The sequence below is a fragment of the Chelon labrosus genome, assembly GCF_963514085.1.
Source record: "Chelon labrosus genome assembly, chromosome: 7".
In the NCBI taxonomy this organism is placed as follows: Eukaryota; Metazoa; Chordata; class Actinopteri; order Mugiliformes; family Mugilidae; genus Chelon; species Chelon labrosus.
In genome coordinates, this window is record NC_140343.1 from 12,992,732 (window position 1) to 13,007,936 (window position 15,205).

General features: G+C 42.6%; 1 protein-coding gene across 1 annotated transcript in view; it reads left to right on the forward strand.

Moving 5' to 3' along the window:
• The window catches only part of cacna1ea (calcium channel, voltage-dependent, R type, alpha 1E subunit a), a 93,078-nt gene extending 78,090 nt beyond the window's left edge, over window positions 1-14,988 (forward strand). The window contains 20 exon segments of the mRNA XM_084548492.1: window positions 374-534; window positions 806-943; window positions 1,492-1,693; window positions 2,293-2,457; window positions 3,015-3,125; window positions 3,211-3,291; window positions 3,398-3,583; window positions 3,729-3,820; window positions 4,604-4,778; window positions 4,914-5,041; window positions 6,418-6,514; window positions 8,923-9,028; window positions 9,127-9,234; window positions 9,358-9,458; window positions 10,100-10,206; window positions 10,339-10,510; window positions 11,007-11,135; window positions 11,389-11,536; window positions 11,794-11,975; window positions 12,130-14,988. Coding sequence (XP_084404618.1) covers window positions 374-534; window positions 806-943; window positions 1,492-1,693; window positions 2,293-2,457; window positions 3,015-3,125; window positions 3,211-3,291; window positions 3,398-3,583; window positions 3,729-3,820; window positions 4,604-4,778; window positions 4,914-5,041; window positions 6,418-6,514; window positions 8,923-9,028; window positions 9,127-9,234; window positions 9,358-9,458; window positions 10,100-10,206; window positions 10,339-10,510; window positions 11,007-11,135; window positions 11,389-11,536; window positions 11,794-11,975; window positions 12,130-12,684 — 3,144 coding nt within the window. The 3' untranslated portion in view covers window positions 12,685-14,988.
• Window positions 14,989-15,205: the final 217 nt, after the last annotated feature.

Consider the following 15,205-nt stretch of genomic DNA (forward strand, 5'->3'; position numbering starts at 1 on the left):
TTTACAAGTGAATAAAGAAAATCAGGCGATAAAAGAGGATGAGAGTGTTTGAATGCTGATGACTTGGACGACTGTTGAATGTAAAAATCATTCATCATTCAGCTCGTTCTGTTCACAAGTAGAGGTAATTAACTTTTGTAGGAAACAACAACCATAAGGGGCCATTCATGGTTTTACAGACTGCATATAATTTATACTGCAAGTATTTCTAGTAATTCATTATCTTTAAAGTCCTCAAAGTCTCAAAACAAATCAATCATGGCATTGTTGAGTCCCTGCATGGCAATGTACTTTGACTAAATGAACAGTTACACGTTGAATGCTTCAAATGAAACCTGTTTTGACCTTATCTTGATGTGTCCCTGTCTTCCAGGCGGTGTTTGACTGTGTGGTGACGTCTCTGAAGAACGTCTTCAACATCCTAATTGTCTACAAGCTTTTTATGTTCATCTTTGCTGTCATTGCCGTGCAGCTCTTCAAGGGGAAGTTTTTCTACTGCACCGACAGTTCAAAGGACACGGAGAAGGATTGCCAGTAATCCACGTCTATTTTTCCTTCATCCTTAACTCATTATTCTTTCACACTAATTTATCTTCTCTCTATCTTTTCTATTGCTTTGTAGTCGTGTTCATATATTCGTCCCAGTATTTATTTTAAACATGAATTATCCATATGGCCTCATGTCCTTATCCCGAAGCTCAAAGTTAATGATCCTGTTAGAAATGTTACAACCCCTTAGGTTTAACGTTCCTGAAGCTTGTTTAACTTTTATTTCAACCTTTCGTTTCTCCTCCCTCTTCTTCAGGGGTTACTACATCGACTACGGGAAGGACAAGAAAGAGGTGAAGAGGAGAGACTGGAAGAGACACGAGTTTCACTACGACAACGTCATCTGGGCTCTGCTCACGCTCTTCACGGTTTCCACTGGAGAGGGCTGGCCTCAGTGAGTTTCTGACGGGACTCACGCTGGAGCTTTCCTGTGAATCATTTTCCTTTCTGAGGATTCTCATTAGTTTTTCATGAACATTACAACATCCGACATGTTCTTTGGTAATGGTCAAGTCTGACGTTTGATGGAGGAAATATAATAGATGCGATTAATTTAACAAAGATTTTGTCATTTATTATCTCACAATGAGATTATACCAGTATTTCACTAACAGTGCTGGTGGGGTTGTGCTGTCCCAGCCCTTGTTAATTGACTGCTGACGTAGAAATAAATGGTGCATTCACATTTGATGTCCAAGGTTTCTATCAGAATAAAAAGCTGCTTAAGCACAAAGCATATATATTTTTTTCCATATTTAATGTGTAGCAATTCAAAAAGGGACATTTTTTTGCACACATGGTTTGGTTAAATTTCTTTGGAGAACACTATGAAGCAGATTGATGTATTTTCTGTGTGTAAAATGATCCTCGTGCTGTTTCTGTCCCGCTGAACAAAAGTGTTTCATTAGTATAAACATTCGCCGATCACCTCTGCTCTCCCAGGGTCCTGCAGCACTCCGTAGACGTGACAGAAGAAGACAGAGGCCCGAGCCACGGCAACAGGATGGAGATGTCCATCTTCTACGTCATCTACTTCGTCGTGTTTCCCTTCTTCTTCGTCAACATCTTCGTTGCTCTCATCATCATCACCTTTCAGGAGCAGGGCGATAAGATGATGGAGGAGTGCAGCCTGGAGAAGAACGAGGTGAGGGAGGATCGATGAAAGGACCCGACTCGTTCTCTGTGTGTTTTTCTCTCAGATGAGTTCGGCACTCACAGACGATAACGAGACGTGCGGGCATCAGTATGGGTACAATCTAATGAGCTGATCAGCTAGGTGCAATTTAATATGCTCATTAGGATGATGTTGTCTGGTTCTTGTTGACGCCATTCTCCCCCTGACTGTCAATAGTGTTAGAGGCTGGTCAAATGGAAATGCCTGATCAATCAAAGACAACAACACTCCCCCACATGTGACACCGCATTGTTTATTTATAATGAGCTATATCCGTCCTTCTAGTCTTTTCCTTTATTGAACCATAATTTCTGTTTCTTAGCTTCTTCCATATCTGTCTTTTCTTTCATTTATACAAAGTATAGATTTACAGTGGAATCTATAAAGCTTGTTTAAGTGAAGTGTACGCTGACTGTCTTTGTAAATCCATAAATGCCCTTGCAGAAAAAGGAAGCAAAAGCAAAGAGACTTGTCATTGAAGGGAAGAGGATACTTTGCCTGACCGCTGTGTCTTTCACTGTTTCATCCCTTTGCCTTTCATGTTCTTGTCCTTTCTCTTTGCATTTCAGAGGGCGTGCATAGACTTTGCCATCAGCGCCAAGCCCCTGACCCGATACATGCCGCAGAACCGACACACGTTCCAGTACCGTCTGTGGCATTTTGTGGTGTCGCCTTCTTTTGAGTACACCGTCCTCACCATGATTGCTCTGAACACTATTGTGCTGATGATGAAGGTGAGGAAAACTTGTTAAAATCAAAATGTCCTCATATGTATTTCTTGTAATATTAAAAACAAACATTTTATTGCTTCTTGGCAACATACTGCGTGCTGTTATGAACCCGTGACCACCTCAACAAACTGCGTTTATGAGCAGATGTTTTCTCCCTCCTTTCCCAGACCAGTATTTATGGCCTGAACCGGCCTTTTCTTGGGCTGTACTGGTTCTTCAGACAGACAGACAGACAGCCAGACAGACGCTGAGTGACTCAGCCTGTATTAAATATTGATCTATAATGTCCAGTTGCTGCTATTTAGCATGACCTCATTAACTGTGCTGCCGCCCCTCGAGGAACGACTCCTTTTATAGTGCGACAGATGAGACAGAGGCACTATTTATGGGTCTGGAGGAATCTTCCATCAACCTGTAGATCTGCAGGGCTTAAGTTCAAACTGATATCTGAGAGGAGGTTGAGCTGCAGTGAATTGGTTAGGGAACAGTCCACTTTTTTTAATCTCAGTTATAACAAAGATCACTTCATGGTTTAACCCCCACCGTCTTTGTATTTTCAGTACTACTCTGCCCCTCCGATGTACGACGCTGTACTGAAGCACCTTAACACAGCGTTCACTGTTCTCTTCTCTGTCGAGTGTGTCCTCAAGATCATGGCTTTTGGCTTTCTGGTGAGAGACAAGAGCAACACGCAGCCTGAATGTGAATTCAAGTGCTCTTGAGAAATGACTCGCGGCTCCTTTCTTGTTTTAACAGAACTACTTTAGAGACACGTGGAACATTTTTGACTTCATCACAGTCTTGGGCAGCATCACTGAGATTGTAGTAGACTTGCAGGTAACACCATAAATAATATTAACAGTGTATTTTCTCCTTGATTTTAAGAATAATCTAGACATCAGTACTCTGTGATACCAACCGTTTCCCTCCCCTCTGCTGCCAGTTTGTTGATACGTTCAACATGAGTTTCTTGAAGCTGTTCCGAGCAGCTCGTCTGATCAAGCTGTTGAGGCAAGGCTACACCATCCGTATCCTTCTCTGGACGTTTGTTCAGTCCTTCAAGGCTCTGCCCTATGTCTGCCTGCTCATCGCTATGCTCTTCTTCATCTATGCTATCATTGGCATGCAGGTCAGAATCCACAAAGACAGACACTGATCTCTGTTTAGTATGTATGCATGCATTTGTTTCATTGTGAAATAAAATCCCTTGCAGAGTTTATGCTATGCTCTGGGGAGCTATATATGTTTTTTGTGTGTGTGTGTGTGTAAATCAGGTGTTTGGGAACATTAAGCTGAACGAGGAGACGCACATTAACCAGCACAACAACTTCAAAACCTTCTCTGGTGCCCTGATGCTGCTTTTCAGGTAAGACGCCTGCAGGTTTTATCAAGGTAGACGCAATCCTGGAAGCTACTCAAGGATCACATCTGAATTCTCGATCATTTGTCACTTAATACTTTAATTAATCCACTAGTTTAATGAAAGTACTACAGAATAGTGACTTGTGATAGAAACTGATCCTATTTCAATAAATAAGGATTTCCTCAATGTTGCCAGATCATGTTGCTAAGTTACAGTAAAAGGCCTTTGCTCCTAAGGTGCTATGTAGTGTCAGTGACTGATAGATTCTGCAGGGAACCATGTACTTCCATAGCAAATAGCTTTGCAGACACTTTGAGAGCTTGAAATCTTTTTAAAAAACAGTGACTGGGGGAGTCAAAGAATTAAACAGATGTCTGGGCCAAGTGTTGAATGTTTCTATTGTGTTTATTTCTCTATGGAGAACTTCAGGATTGATCTAATGTGCCATAAAGTAAAACAATCTGTTTATTAAATATTGATATGAAATTACACAATCCAGAAAAACTTACTAGTTGTATAACATAATACAACTAAAACAAAATTCAACAGTATGAAACATTTGCATATCGACTGTAATGCAGATGGACACATTAAACCACACCGGTCGGTCTCACATTTGGCAAATCTAAAAGCTGTTCTTGAAGTGGGTGGCGCGTGATGCTTTGATTGCACCTTCCAGATGGCAGACACAACTGTGAATAAACTGTGAGCTGGGTAGTGGGAGTCTTAACCAGCTCCTCCTCCTGGTGTTGTGTAATGTGTGTGTGTGTGTGTGTGTGTATCCAGGAGTGCCACAGGGGAGTCCTGGCAGGAGATCATGCTGTCGTGTCTGGGGGGACAGCAGTGTGAGACGGACCCCTCTCTTCCCGCGGCAGTACCGACGGCCGACCAGGAGGGGGGCTGTGGCTCCGACTTTGCCTATTTCTACTTTGTCTCCTTCATCTTTTTTAGCTCCTTCCTGGTAAGACAAGGGATCTACTGAATCCTCTTGGGTAGCTGCAACAAATTTTTTGACTTGATGAACTATTGTTCCACACGAGCACCTTCAGCCTTTATATGTAGTCCTTAATTTCTCTGTGTATTGTCATCCCTGCAGATGCTGAACCTGTTTGTGGCAGTGATCATGGACAACTTTGAATATCTGACAAGAGACTCGTCCATCCTCGGACCACATCACCTGGATGAGTTTGTCCGAATCTGGGGGGAGTATGATCGTGCTGCCTGGTCAGTGTCCCCGAGTCTTTACACTACAGTTTTTTAATAATTCATCTGATAAGAAATGTATATCAAATTGTAATTTAATAATAATTAACTATCTGATAGATTTGGTTCATAGTGTGGTAATACAAAAATATAGTTACATCCGAATGTGGAAGTACAACATCTTATTACACATACACATAGTATACTAATGTACTTTACTCCACACATACATAAATGTGTCCACTTGTGATGGAGCACATAGACGAGTAGTGATACAAAAGGCTGAGACACTACACTATCTTATGCTCAGGTCAAGGATAGGGTTGTGTATTTCTAGTCTCTCTTCAATTCAGAATGTGTTTTCTAAAGAAGTTAGTTACAACTTACACAAAAGAAATGTGGAAACATTAAGCATGCACCCACATTGAGAAGGGACTTTCAGTGATGCAGGAAGACATCTTTTGTTCGGAAGTTAATCGTGTGAACGTGAAAATGTCTACGGATCTATTGAGTTTAGATTTTAAAAGAGTGGGATAGTGTGTATGTCATTTTGAGAATTTCTATCTTTCAGAGTTTTATTGTACACTGATGGTCTTTAATTAATAAAGTACATATTATAACTGTAAACTGGTTGCAGCTACAGTCAGCTGCATGTACAACACCATATAACAGATGGATGTAACTATGGGGTCCGAAAAGTGCTGAAGTGGCCCAAAGGGCAATGCAGATGGTCTCTGACTCAAAAATAGTCAACTTCTCTCATAAAGAAATTTATCTACAGTATTTCCACGAATCATTTCAATCATTAGCTGAATTCTCGTCTACTTATCAGTGTGCTGAGGGACCACTGGAAGCTTTAACTAACTAGATGTCATATGTCAATATGCCCCCACTTCGCATTCAAATATGATCTTTCCTGCCTCAAAAAACAAAACAAAAAAAAAAAACAAGATGATGAAACCCACGGGCTAAACTCGAGACCTGAAAACAGTAGTCCACAAACCAACAGGTGACGTCACTATGGCTACATCCATCATTTATCTACAGTCTGTGTGAAATACACGTAACTGCTGAGTTCCATCAGAATAACATCAGTTAAATTACTGTGACATATATAATAACACACTGGTACAGTTTAAGGTTTAAGGACTCTTATACAATGCTGAAACTAACAAATAAACTGTTTAATATTGAAGTAAGTAGTGTCCAGCAATGTGATCAGCATCTGAACCAGCCTGAAGAGAAGTTAACAACAAAAATCAAAAGAGAAAAGTCAAGAATTTCAAAACCCATGTGACAGGTTTTTTTGTCATTTGTTCTCAGAGCCTCATCCAGCCTCATTGTCTGCTACAGTACAAGTCTGTTATGACAACTAAAGACATGTATGTTCTTTCCAGTGGTAGGATCCACTATAAGGAGATGTACAAAGTTGTACGCACTATCTCACCTCCCCTGGGCTTTGGAAAGAACTGCCCCCACAGGGTGGCATGCAAGGTTTGATTCCCCCATGTCAGCAAACTACCCTCTGCCTCTTTCGTGTGGGATCCTTCCTGACTTCCACCTTTCCCCTCCTTTCCCTCCCTCCACCGACTGTCACCACCCTGCTTGACCCTTAGGGACATTTTATTGAGGTCAAAGAATGACGATACGTCGGTCTCGGGGTACTAAGGCACAGGACGTCCCTCATTTGCCAAAACCTTTGAATAAACTGGTGCAGTTTATTCACAGCTGATTCACAAGCATGATTTGGTACAAGTAAGAAGAAATCTGAGGGAGTCCTGTCTCTCTCTACCCTTTGGATCTGGTTCTTTATAATCCTCTTTCATGCACGTCCACACAAAGTAAGTATTTAACATTTGCACCAGATCCAGTGAGGCTGTCATTCCTTTTCTCATCCCGTCCAAGGTTTCCTCCCTCCCCAGATTTCTATGCCCTGCTGGCGGCATAGAAAAAATACAACCTATTTTATTTCTCCTACTTTACTCTCTCCTTGTGTGTGATGCCTTGGAATAATCCTTTCTCTTGTATCTCCTTCATTCTTGTTCCTCTTTTCTACCCTGTCCCCCTTTCCTTTGTTCTTGGGAATGCACTTCCCTGACGCCTCCATCCCCTCCTTCACATCCAACATCATCCCTCTCCCATCCTCCCCCTCTTCCTCCCTCTTTCCTCTTCATCCTCATCCTCATGGCTACCTGACGCCCGCAGTGGTCGTATCCATTACACTGACATGTATGAGATGTTGACCAACATGTCGCCACCTCTAGGCCTGGGCAAGAAATGCCCCTCCAAGGTGGCATATAAGGTAGACCGAACACCAGAGACTGACAGGCACTGCCTTTGTATTTTAATCAGCAGAGATAAGCACTGCGAAACCTCATTCTTGTGTGTCATACATCGGAAAAGCAAAGCCTTTGTTGTGTTGATTACATGACGCAGTATTGCTTGTTGGAGCAGTTTTAAGTTTGAGTATTTGTCCATTGGCGGATGAGACTAATGATTTGCCTGTTTGCTTTGCATCTTGGCAGAAGACTAAGACGTCTTTATCTGTTTGCTGTTACCGGATGACGTTTGCCGTTGATTATTCCAAACCAGCAGATGTTAATGAGAAAGTTGCTAAACATCTACATGCTAAATATCGTCATTTGCGGAAATCTCCTGTCAGATGCTCTCATGTCTTTCACTTCTCAGTCTGCATGCGCCTCCTGCCGCAACCCAGTGTCACATCAGTGTTTTTATGTCACGTGTATATGCTGTTTATGCATATGTGTGTGTGTGTGTGTGAGCCTGCATGCATGCTCCGTCACAGTTGTCTAGTTTCTTCAAGTAAAGCTGGAATAATAGCATACACATTCACCTGCTGGTTCATTAGGTATCCTAGCGAAAATGATTCTAATATAACAGTCCTGCGCTAAATCTTAGCTTTCATGACTGTTGTTATGTTCGTTGCGTACTGAAATAGGTGTTAATTCAACTATGTGATCATTCAGGGTGGTGCTGTTAAACTGGATTGAATTAAACATTAGAAGGTGTCTCTGTTTAGCCTGGCCCTCTGGCTGAAATAACAGAATACTAGAAACGTGTCAGTACAACACCAAACAATTCAATAGTACAACCAACCACAGTCACAAAAGTGCAAAAACACAGTTGAATCAACATCTCAGTTATTTTATACAAATGCTTAATAGCACAATCTTTATGAAGCTAAGACGGTTATATTAGGATGTATTTGTTTTCCTTTGTGTACTTAATGAAGCGGCAAGTGAGTGTACAGCCTCCATGTACAGAATGACAGGAAAGGGCAAGAATGATATTTATTTCTGGAAATTTTACCTTAATGCATTTTGTGATACCAGATACTTTTCGAGTTTAGGATCACAAAAACTAACTATGATATTATTTTCCGATCTTCAGGAAGCAATCATTTGTCAGGACTGTAGTGTTTCTGTCAGGAAATAAGAGCATGCTTGCCCTCTCTGTTGTCCTGTGTCTAATTTTATCAAATTATGCTCTAATTTTATTAAGGCACATTTATTTACCCACGCTACAGGAAATGATGTCACTGTTCTAGTGAAGTTCTAGTTTTGACAGATTTTTTTCTGAACTAAAACTTCAGTCACTGGAGTAAAACAAAGGCAGTCCTGCTGTGATCAGTGCAAAAACGTACCCATCCATCATTTGCAGCCTTTTCATTTGATATTTGTTTATAGTTTTGCTAAATTACTCTTTATTTTGTAATCTTAGTTTAGCAGGCTTAGGATCACAAAATCAGACAATCTGAAGATTAATCCTAAAATAACAGGTTTGATAAACTTATGAGCTTCCACGACCGTCCTGGTTTTACTCTGAGCTCGTGTTATGTTTGGTGTTATTACTGAATGTGGTGCCTTCCCTGCTGCCTTCAGAGACTCGTCCTGATGAATATGCCCGTGGACGACGACATGTCTGTCCACTTCACCTCCACCCTCATGGCGCTCATCCGCACTGCCCTCGAGGTCAAGATAGCCAGAGGTTAAACTTATTATCAATGCCCTAGAGACATACAGTACAGCTTTAACGAAACAAAACAAAAAAATCATTAATTTTCTGCCGTTGTGTTTTATCTCCAGGAGGGGAAGACAGAAATCAGATGGATTTGGATCTGCAGAAGGAGATTAGTGTCATCTGGCCTCACCTCTCTCAGAAGACACTTGACTTGCTGGTTCCAATTCACAAAGGTAAAATTAACGGTACAATAACTAACAACAATAACAATTTTTAAGTAGAAATTAAAGTCAAAATGCATTTCGTTTTATGAGTTTTGAAGGGTGACTGTGTGGTTTCTGCTTTCTCCTCCACAGCCAGTGACATGACCATAGGAAAAATCTATGCCGCCATGATGATCATGGACTACTACAAGCAGAGCAAAGCTAAGAAGCTTCGACAGCAGCTGGAGGAACAGGTTCGTGTCTTTGATGTTTTATTGTTATTCTATTCTTTAATTGGTCTTCAATATAATATTTTAAGCTGACAAATCAGGCATGTAAAGGGCAAGACTGACATTAGACTGGTCACAGGCAGAAAATCAGCCAGACAAACTAAGAAAAGCTGAGATACAAATATAGTCTGAAATTACTGTGAACCGCTGGTGCACATGCTGCCTTCAAATGATGTTGTGTTTAGCGCGTACACAAGACATTTGCAAAGACATTTTCGGATGGCTTTGCATTTCCTACATTAAAGTTACCTGGTCGTTAGCCTAAACTGTCGCCCTTGTGGCTTTTAGATGCCAACAGCTGCCTCTCACTGATGTTGCCACTTAAACACCAAGTATGTTGTGTACACGACTTCCCGTGTCGCAATCACAAAATCACAAGTTCCATTTGAAGGCAGCCACGGTGTAGACTGAGGGACTAATGAGAGAAGAGGATGCAGGTGAATGAGGAGGCGGTGAAGATCAGGTGGCATCAGGGAAGCAGTTTGTGACTGTTGGGCAACAGACAAAGTGGAATACATGACTGAAATAGCAACAGACAGTCAAATGTGTAACACAGCTCGTGACAGACGCCTATTTTAATTTACCATATCTTCCTTTCCCCACAGAAACATGCTCCCATGTTCCAGCGTATGGATGCTTCCTCTCTTCCTCAAGAAATCCTATGCAATGCCAAATCGCTGTCATTCCTCAGACACAGTGCGGGATCTGCTCTGTAAATATCCCACTTTTAATCTCCTCACATCGTCATTTACGCCGCATTGTGGTTGTTTTTGATTTCGGGGAACAGAAACCAAAAATGTCAGTTTTGTAGTCACCCTGCATGAGTCTTTTTGCGTCCCCTCAGCACCAGCGGAGGTTTCATGGCACTCAGCCCCATCTCTCCACAAGAGATGTTCCTGCAGCCGTTGTCTCACTCCAGGGAGGTGGAGAAGGACGAGGAGGAGGACGACGACGACTACCGTTCACCTTACCACACCTACCACCATCCGCACCATCACCATCATTTGCACACACTGGTAACCACTTAAAGCTAGATTTGTGCTTCAACATCAGATCTACGTCGTAGCCCACACCCTAGCTTGACACGCATCTCCCCAGAAATTTAACTACACCTTTTCTTCCTTCATCCACATCTCTCAGTGGCAGGACAAGTACACAAAATGAACTGATCTGCCTTCTATTCAACTCAGACATCTTCTCTTGATCATTTATTTGCTCCAACTCCAATATGAGCCACTCAGTTCCAGTCACACTATAAGAAATGTACTCAAGCTATGGCACAAATTGTTTCACTAGATTAATGAGACTGAATTTTTTTGACAGTAGGAGCATGATTTGTTTTTCTTTTGCAAGGACAAAATGATATCAACTGTGAGAACAAGTCAGGTCTTTATTGCAGCATCATCTTGTCTAGTACTGATGGATTCATAGGGTATGCATTGTCCTGACTATTATTTTTGGAAATATAACTGAATATCACAGCCAGCCTTACAACCTGTGGTACCTGTGTAGGTGCCCCAAGTAGTGGAGTATAACCAAGTGATGCAGCAGACCAAGGACGACCCAACACTTATTAAAACACCTCAGCGGACAGCATCTATCAGAGCGTCCTCCATGCCCAGACTGGCTGTTGATCCACAGGTAATAAAGAGCAATAAGCTGTATTCAAACTTATATTCAGCACTTAACAACTCTTGTATTAGTAGGTGCTTTAAAAAATCAATAAACAATTTAAATCCACACAAAGTACATTGGGTATACTCTGATTTGCACTTTCACTGAATAAAAAACATTTGCCTGCATATTTACAGCAGCTATTACAGCCACTAGAGTCAGAGTTTGTTTGCTCTCGCACTTAAGTGATTAATCTTCTGGTCGTTCTGTATTTTTGCAGCCTGGGATGTCCGCAGACAGTAAGCTGATGAAGCGCTCCTTCTCCACCATCGGAGACCAGTGCGTGAACGGCCTCTGGCAGGAGCAGCACTCTCTGGAGAGAGTCAGTCCCGACGGCACATACAGACCCCGGCAAAGGAGCTACAGAGGTCATTTAACTCTCAGACAGATGACAGATGTGAATGTGTAGACATCACAGTCATTTGAATTAGAATGGATAAGACAGAGAACAATTTGCAGTGGCCTGAAAACTGCATGAATATTCAATCTGTTTATTCTGAATTGATGACCAAAATGATATTATTAACTCTTATCATCTTAGCATATATTTTCAGTAATAAAATCACAACGAACATAATCAGAGAGCAGTTTTTACAGTACCTGACATGTGAAATGTGCGTCTTAGGCCCAAGACTCAACCACAGAGAAACGAGTAGTCATGAAAGAGGTAGATCGAAGGAACGGCGCCACCTTCTGTCCCCTGACGTGTCCCGCTGTAACTCTGAGGAGCGAAGCCGAGACCCTTCGTATGAGAGGAGGCGGTCACCCTCACCTAGCGAAGGACGCACACATACACTACAGAAACAGGTGGGAGTACAGCTGAGTAAATGACACACTAAACCCATAATGTTGTGTGGGTTTGTGTCATATAACTTACGTATACCCTGAAGAAAACTAGCAGTCCTGTGTCACGCCTTACATAACAGTGCTTTCCTCTCTGTTGTGCCTGACTTATTTGCAGCTGAACCCATCAGGCAGCCCTGCCAACTCCGCCTCAGAGTCCAGCACTCCTCGTAATCGGCGCCAGCTACCCCAGACGCCCTCTCGCCCACGGCCTTACATCTCCTACTCACCTCTCATCTGCCGATCCCAGACCTCTCCCACACCAGCTGCCTCCTCCGAGGGACAGACCCAGACTCAGGACGGCCCTGGCGGCTCCGCGGAGGCCCTGTGGAAGGCCGACAAAGAAGGCGGGACCTTGTCTGCAGGTCAGGGGTCATCCGGAGTACAGGTTTCAGGACCGAGCCACCCGTCTCCTCACCGCTACATATCGGAGCCCTACCTCCCGTTCCACGAGGACCTCAGCAGTGGCGGAGCAGGCGAGAGGCAGGAGACCCTTACCTTTGAGACTGCCATAGCCACCAGCTTAGGACGGGCCAATGCCATAAGCTCCGCCCCTCAGCTCAGACACTCCTGGCAGGTTCCTAACGGGCATTTCCGGAAGCACCTGGGCCAGGGGAGCACAGCCGCCGCCGGCGAGCAGGTGAGTGACACAGATGAGGACGACCGCTGCTGAGAATCAGAGAGAAAGTGAAGAGGATGCACAGATCAACTGGGCACCTCAGCAGCTGGCGGGGCACCACAAGGCTTCAGCTCCTCTGTGGCTCCGAGAATCTGAAGTTCCCAGCACCAGTAGCATTACAGTCAGGACTGAGCACCATTGCTGTTTATCTGTATACTGGTGTCTGTCTGCACATGTTCTTGCGTGTATTTGTGTAAGCAGGAGGGAGACGACATGGATGTGTGTTTACATGTGAGTGTGTTCTTAATAGAGAAAACGTGCCAAATCAAGAGAACAGCAGAGACTGACTGTACCATAAGTAGCTCACTGCAGGCAAACCCACAAGTTACCAAGCCTTCCCACACAAATTGGTGTTTTGATTGTTATTTAAACAGCATATGGTGAGATGTCGATTAAAGGTGTCCAAATCTTCTAGGTGAATCTACGAAACCGATTTAAGTGCATTTTGTGAACATAGAGGTAGCATGTAAACATTTAATAAGATGAATGTATTTTAGTCTTATGTTCAGGTCCTTTGAGAAGGTTGCTGTCAGTCTTTGCCGTGCATAGCTGTACGAGTAGAAATGAAACAGAGTCAGATTCGGCCAGTTTCTAACTGGCAACCAGCCATACCCAACAGTTCCTGTTTACAACAAGAGTATCCACAAGATTCATGGGCATTAAATAGACACTAATCAATACACAGTCAACACGGGAAATCAATGATAGACCTTAAAGTGAGCTGAAATAGTGATTTTTCTACCGTAATGTGCAAACAAAAGTGTGTGCAGGGTTATGTTAGCTCTGTGTGTGAGGAATATGGAGAGGGGACACAATAAGAGATGTTTTGTTTCAGGACGCGGGGCCATTGACTTTGTAATATACCGTCTTCTGAAATCCTCTGAAAAATGTTTGTCTGGGATTCAAAATGAAAGATATGGGAAAATCAGGAGGACTAGACGCGTCTCATAACCTTATAGGTCAGATAGCATGACCTTACAATCACAAGGACCGGACCAGTTGCTATTTCACACAGGCCCTGTGGTCTGCAGCTGCTCCATTCATGGACTATTACAGCTCTTGCCTGAGGACCAACCATCTGTAGGACCTGGGTGTTGTCGTTATGTGAAGCCAAATGGATGTTCATTCTCACATTTTCCGTGCCGGATAACCTCTGTCGATGTTGTTTCAGAGAGATGACGAAAGCCATTTTCTTCCTGTACATAGATCCAGGGATGTGTCCTCTTCAAGATGTGTTGCCTTTTCTCGTGCGATGATGAAAGTGTTGAGAATTTAATGTCCTTTATACGTGTGATGCAACATGGATGCTTTAACAAAAGAGGAATCACAGGCGCGGTGTAGTTTGTCTCTTTGTTAGCCGCCACGTTGTTCCCGTCACATCTGTTTTTGTCCACAGAAAGGAACATGACGGTATGTTCTGTCCTTTTAGTAATTTCCACATGCATGATGACGAGAGATGTGAGAGAGCTGTGTCGTAGAGCTACCTGGTTGTTCTTTTCATCGTATGCTTGATGTTTAATGAGATTCATTTGTGAAGCGAAGGAAGCGAGGAAGAGGGTTGTTTCTCATTCGCAGCATTCGCGGCCCACATCTAAACATTCCAAAACAATTTGTTGTTCCCTCTAATAAGATGTATATTTATATCATGTGCTGTTGTATTGTTATAATATGTTTGCAATGTGAACACAGGACTTTTCTGGACTGAGGATCCACAGGTCAGAACAGAAAGTCCTGCAATGAAAAACATGTATTTTAGCAGACAAACCTCCTTTGAAATGTGTCGACCACAAGACTTGATTTTTACAGTACACAGGTTAGGTTAAAGGCTTCAGCCTGACGTATATAGGACCGTGCTTGAAATGTACAATGCAGCCTAGGACTTAACCTCGATGTCCGTCTGTACAGAACAGCCTAATCTGTGCCTGGGGAGACTCGCCCAAAGGGTTCCCTATCAAGCCTGGATTTCATAGATAGAAAAGCTTTCCGGTAAATATGTAGTATAAACTGTACAAAATAAATCCATGTTTAATTTATTGCACTGTTTATATTTTATTTTAATCATGCTGCCTGTCTATGAATTTATCAAAAGAAGTGTTTACATATTTGTTCATTAAAGAGAGATCACTTGTCTGTTCTGTACTGGGTCAAATCGGTATCAAGAATTCAGCTGAATGTAGCTCAACTACCTGGATTGAACTTGTCAGCATTATCCATAACCTGAATGACAACTGCAAGGATGTAATAATGCTCTTAGAAATAGGAGAGGAGCATTCAGGCCTTGGCTTCTAGTATAAAGACCAGGCAAAGTCCATCTTAGGACCTTTGTTGCCTCACTCTCTCCTCTCCCTCTTTTCCTCTATACCGTCTAGTCTCAAACTGAAGACCACACTCATATATTCCAGGAATAAACTGGTGTGAAGGATTCATTCGACTGTACATACAGTTTCGGTGAGATATCTAGTTACACATGTGCGATATTGCTGGAGAAGGCCCGGCAGTAGACGTCGTTCCAGTG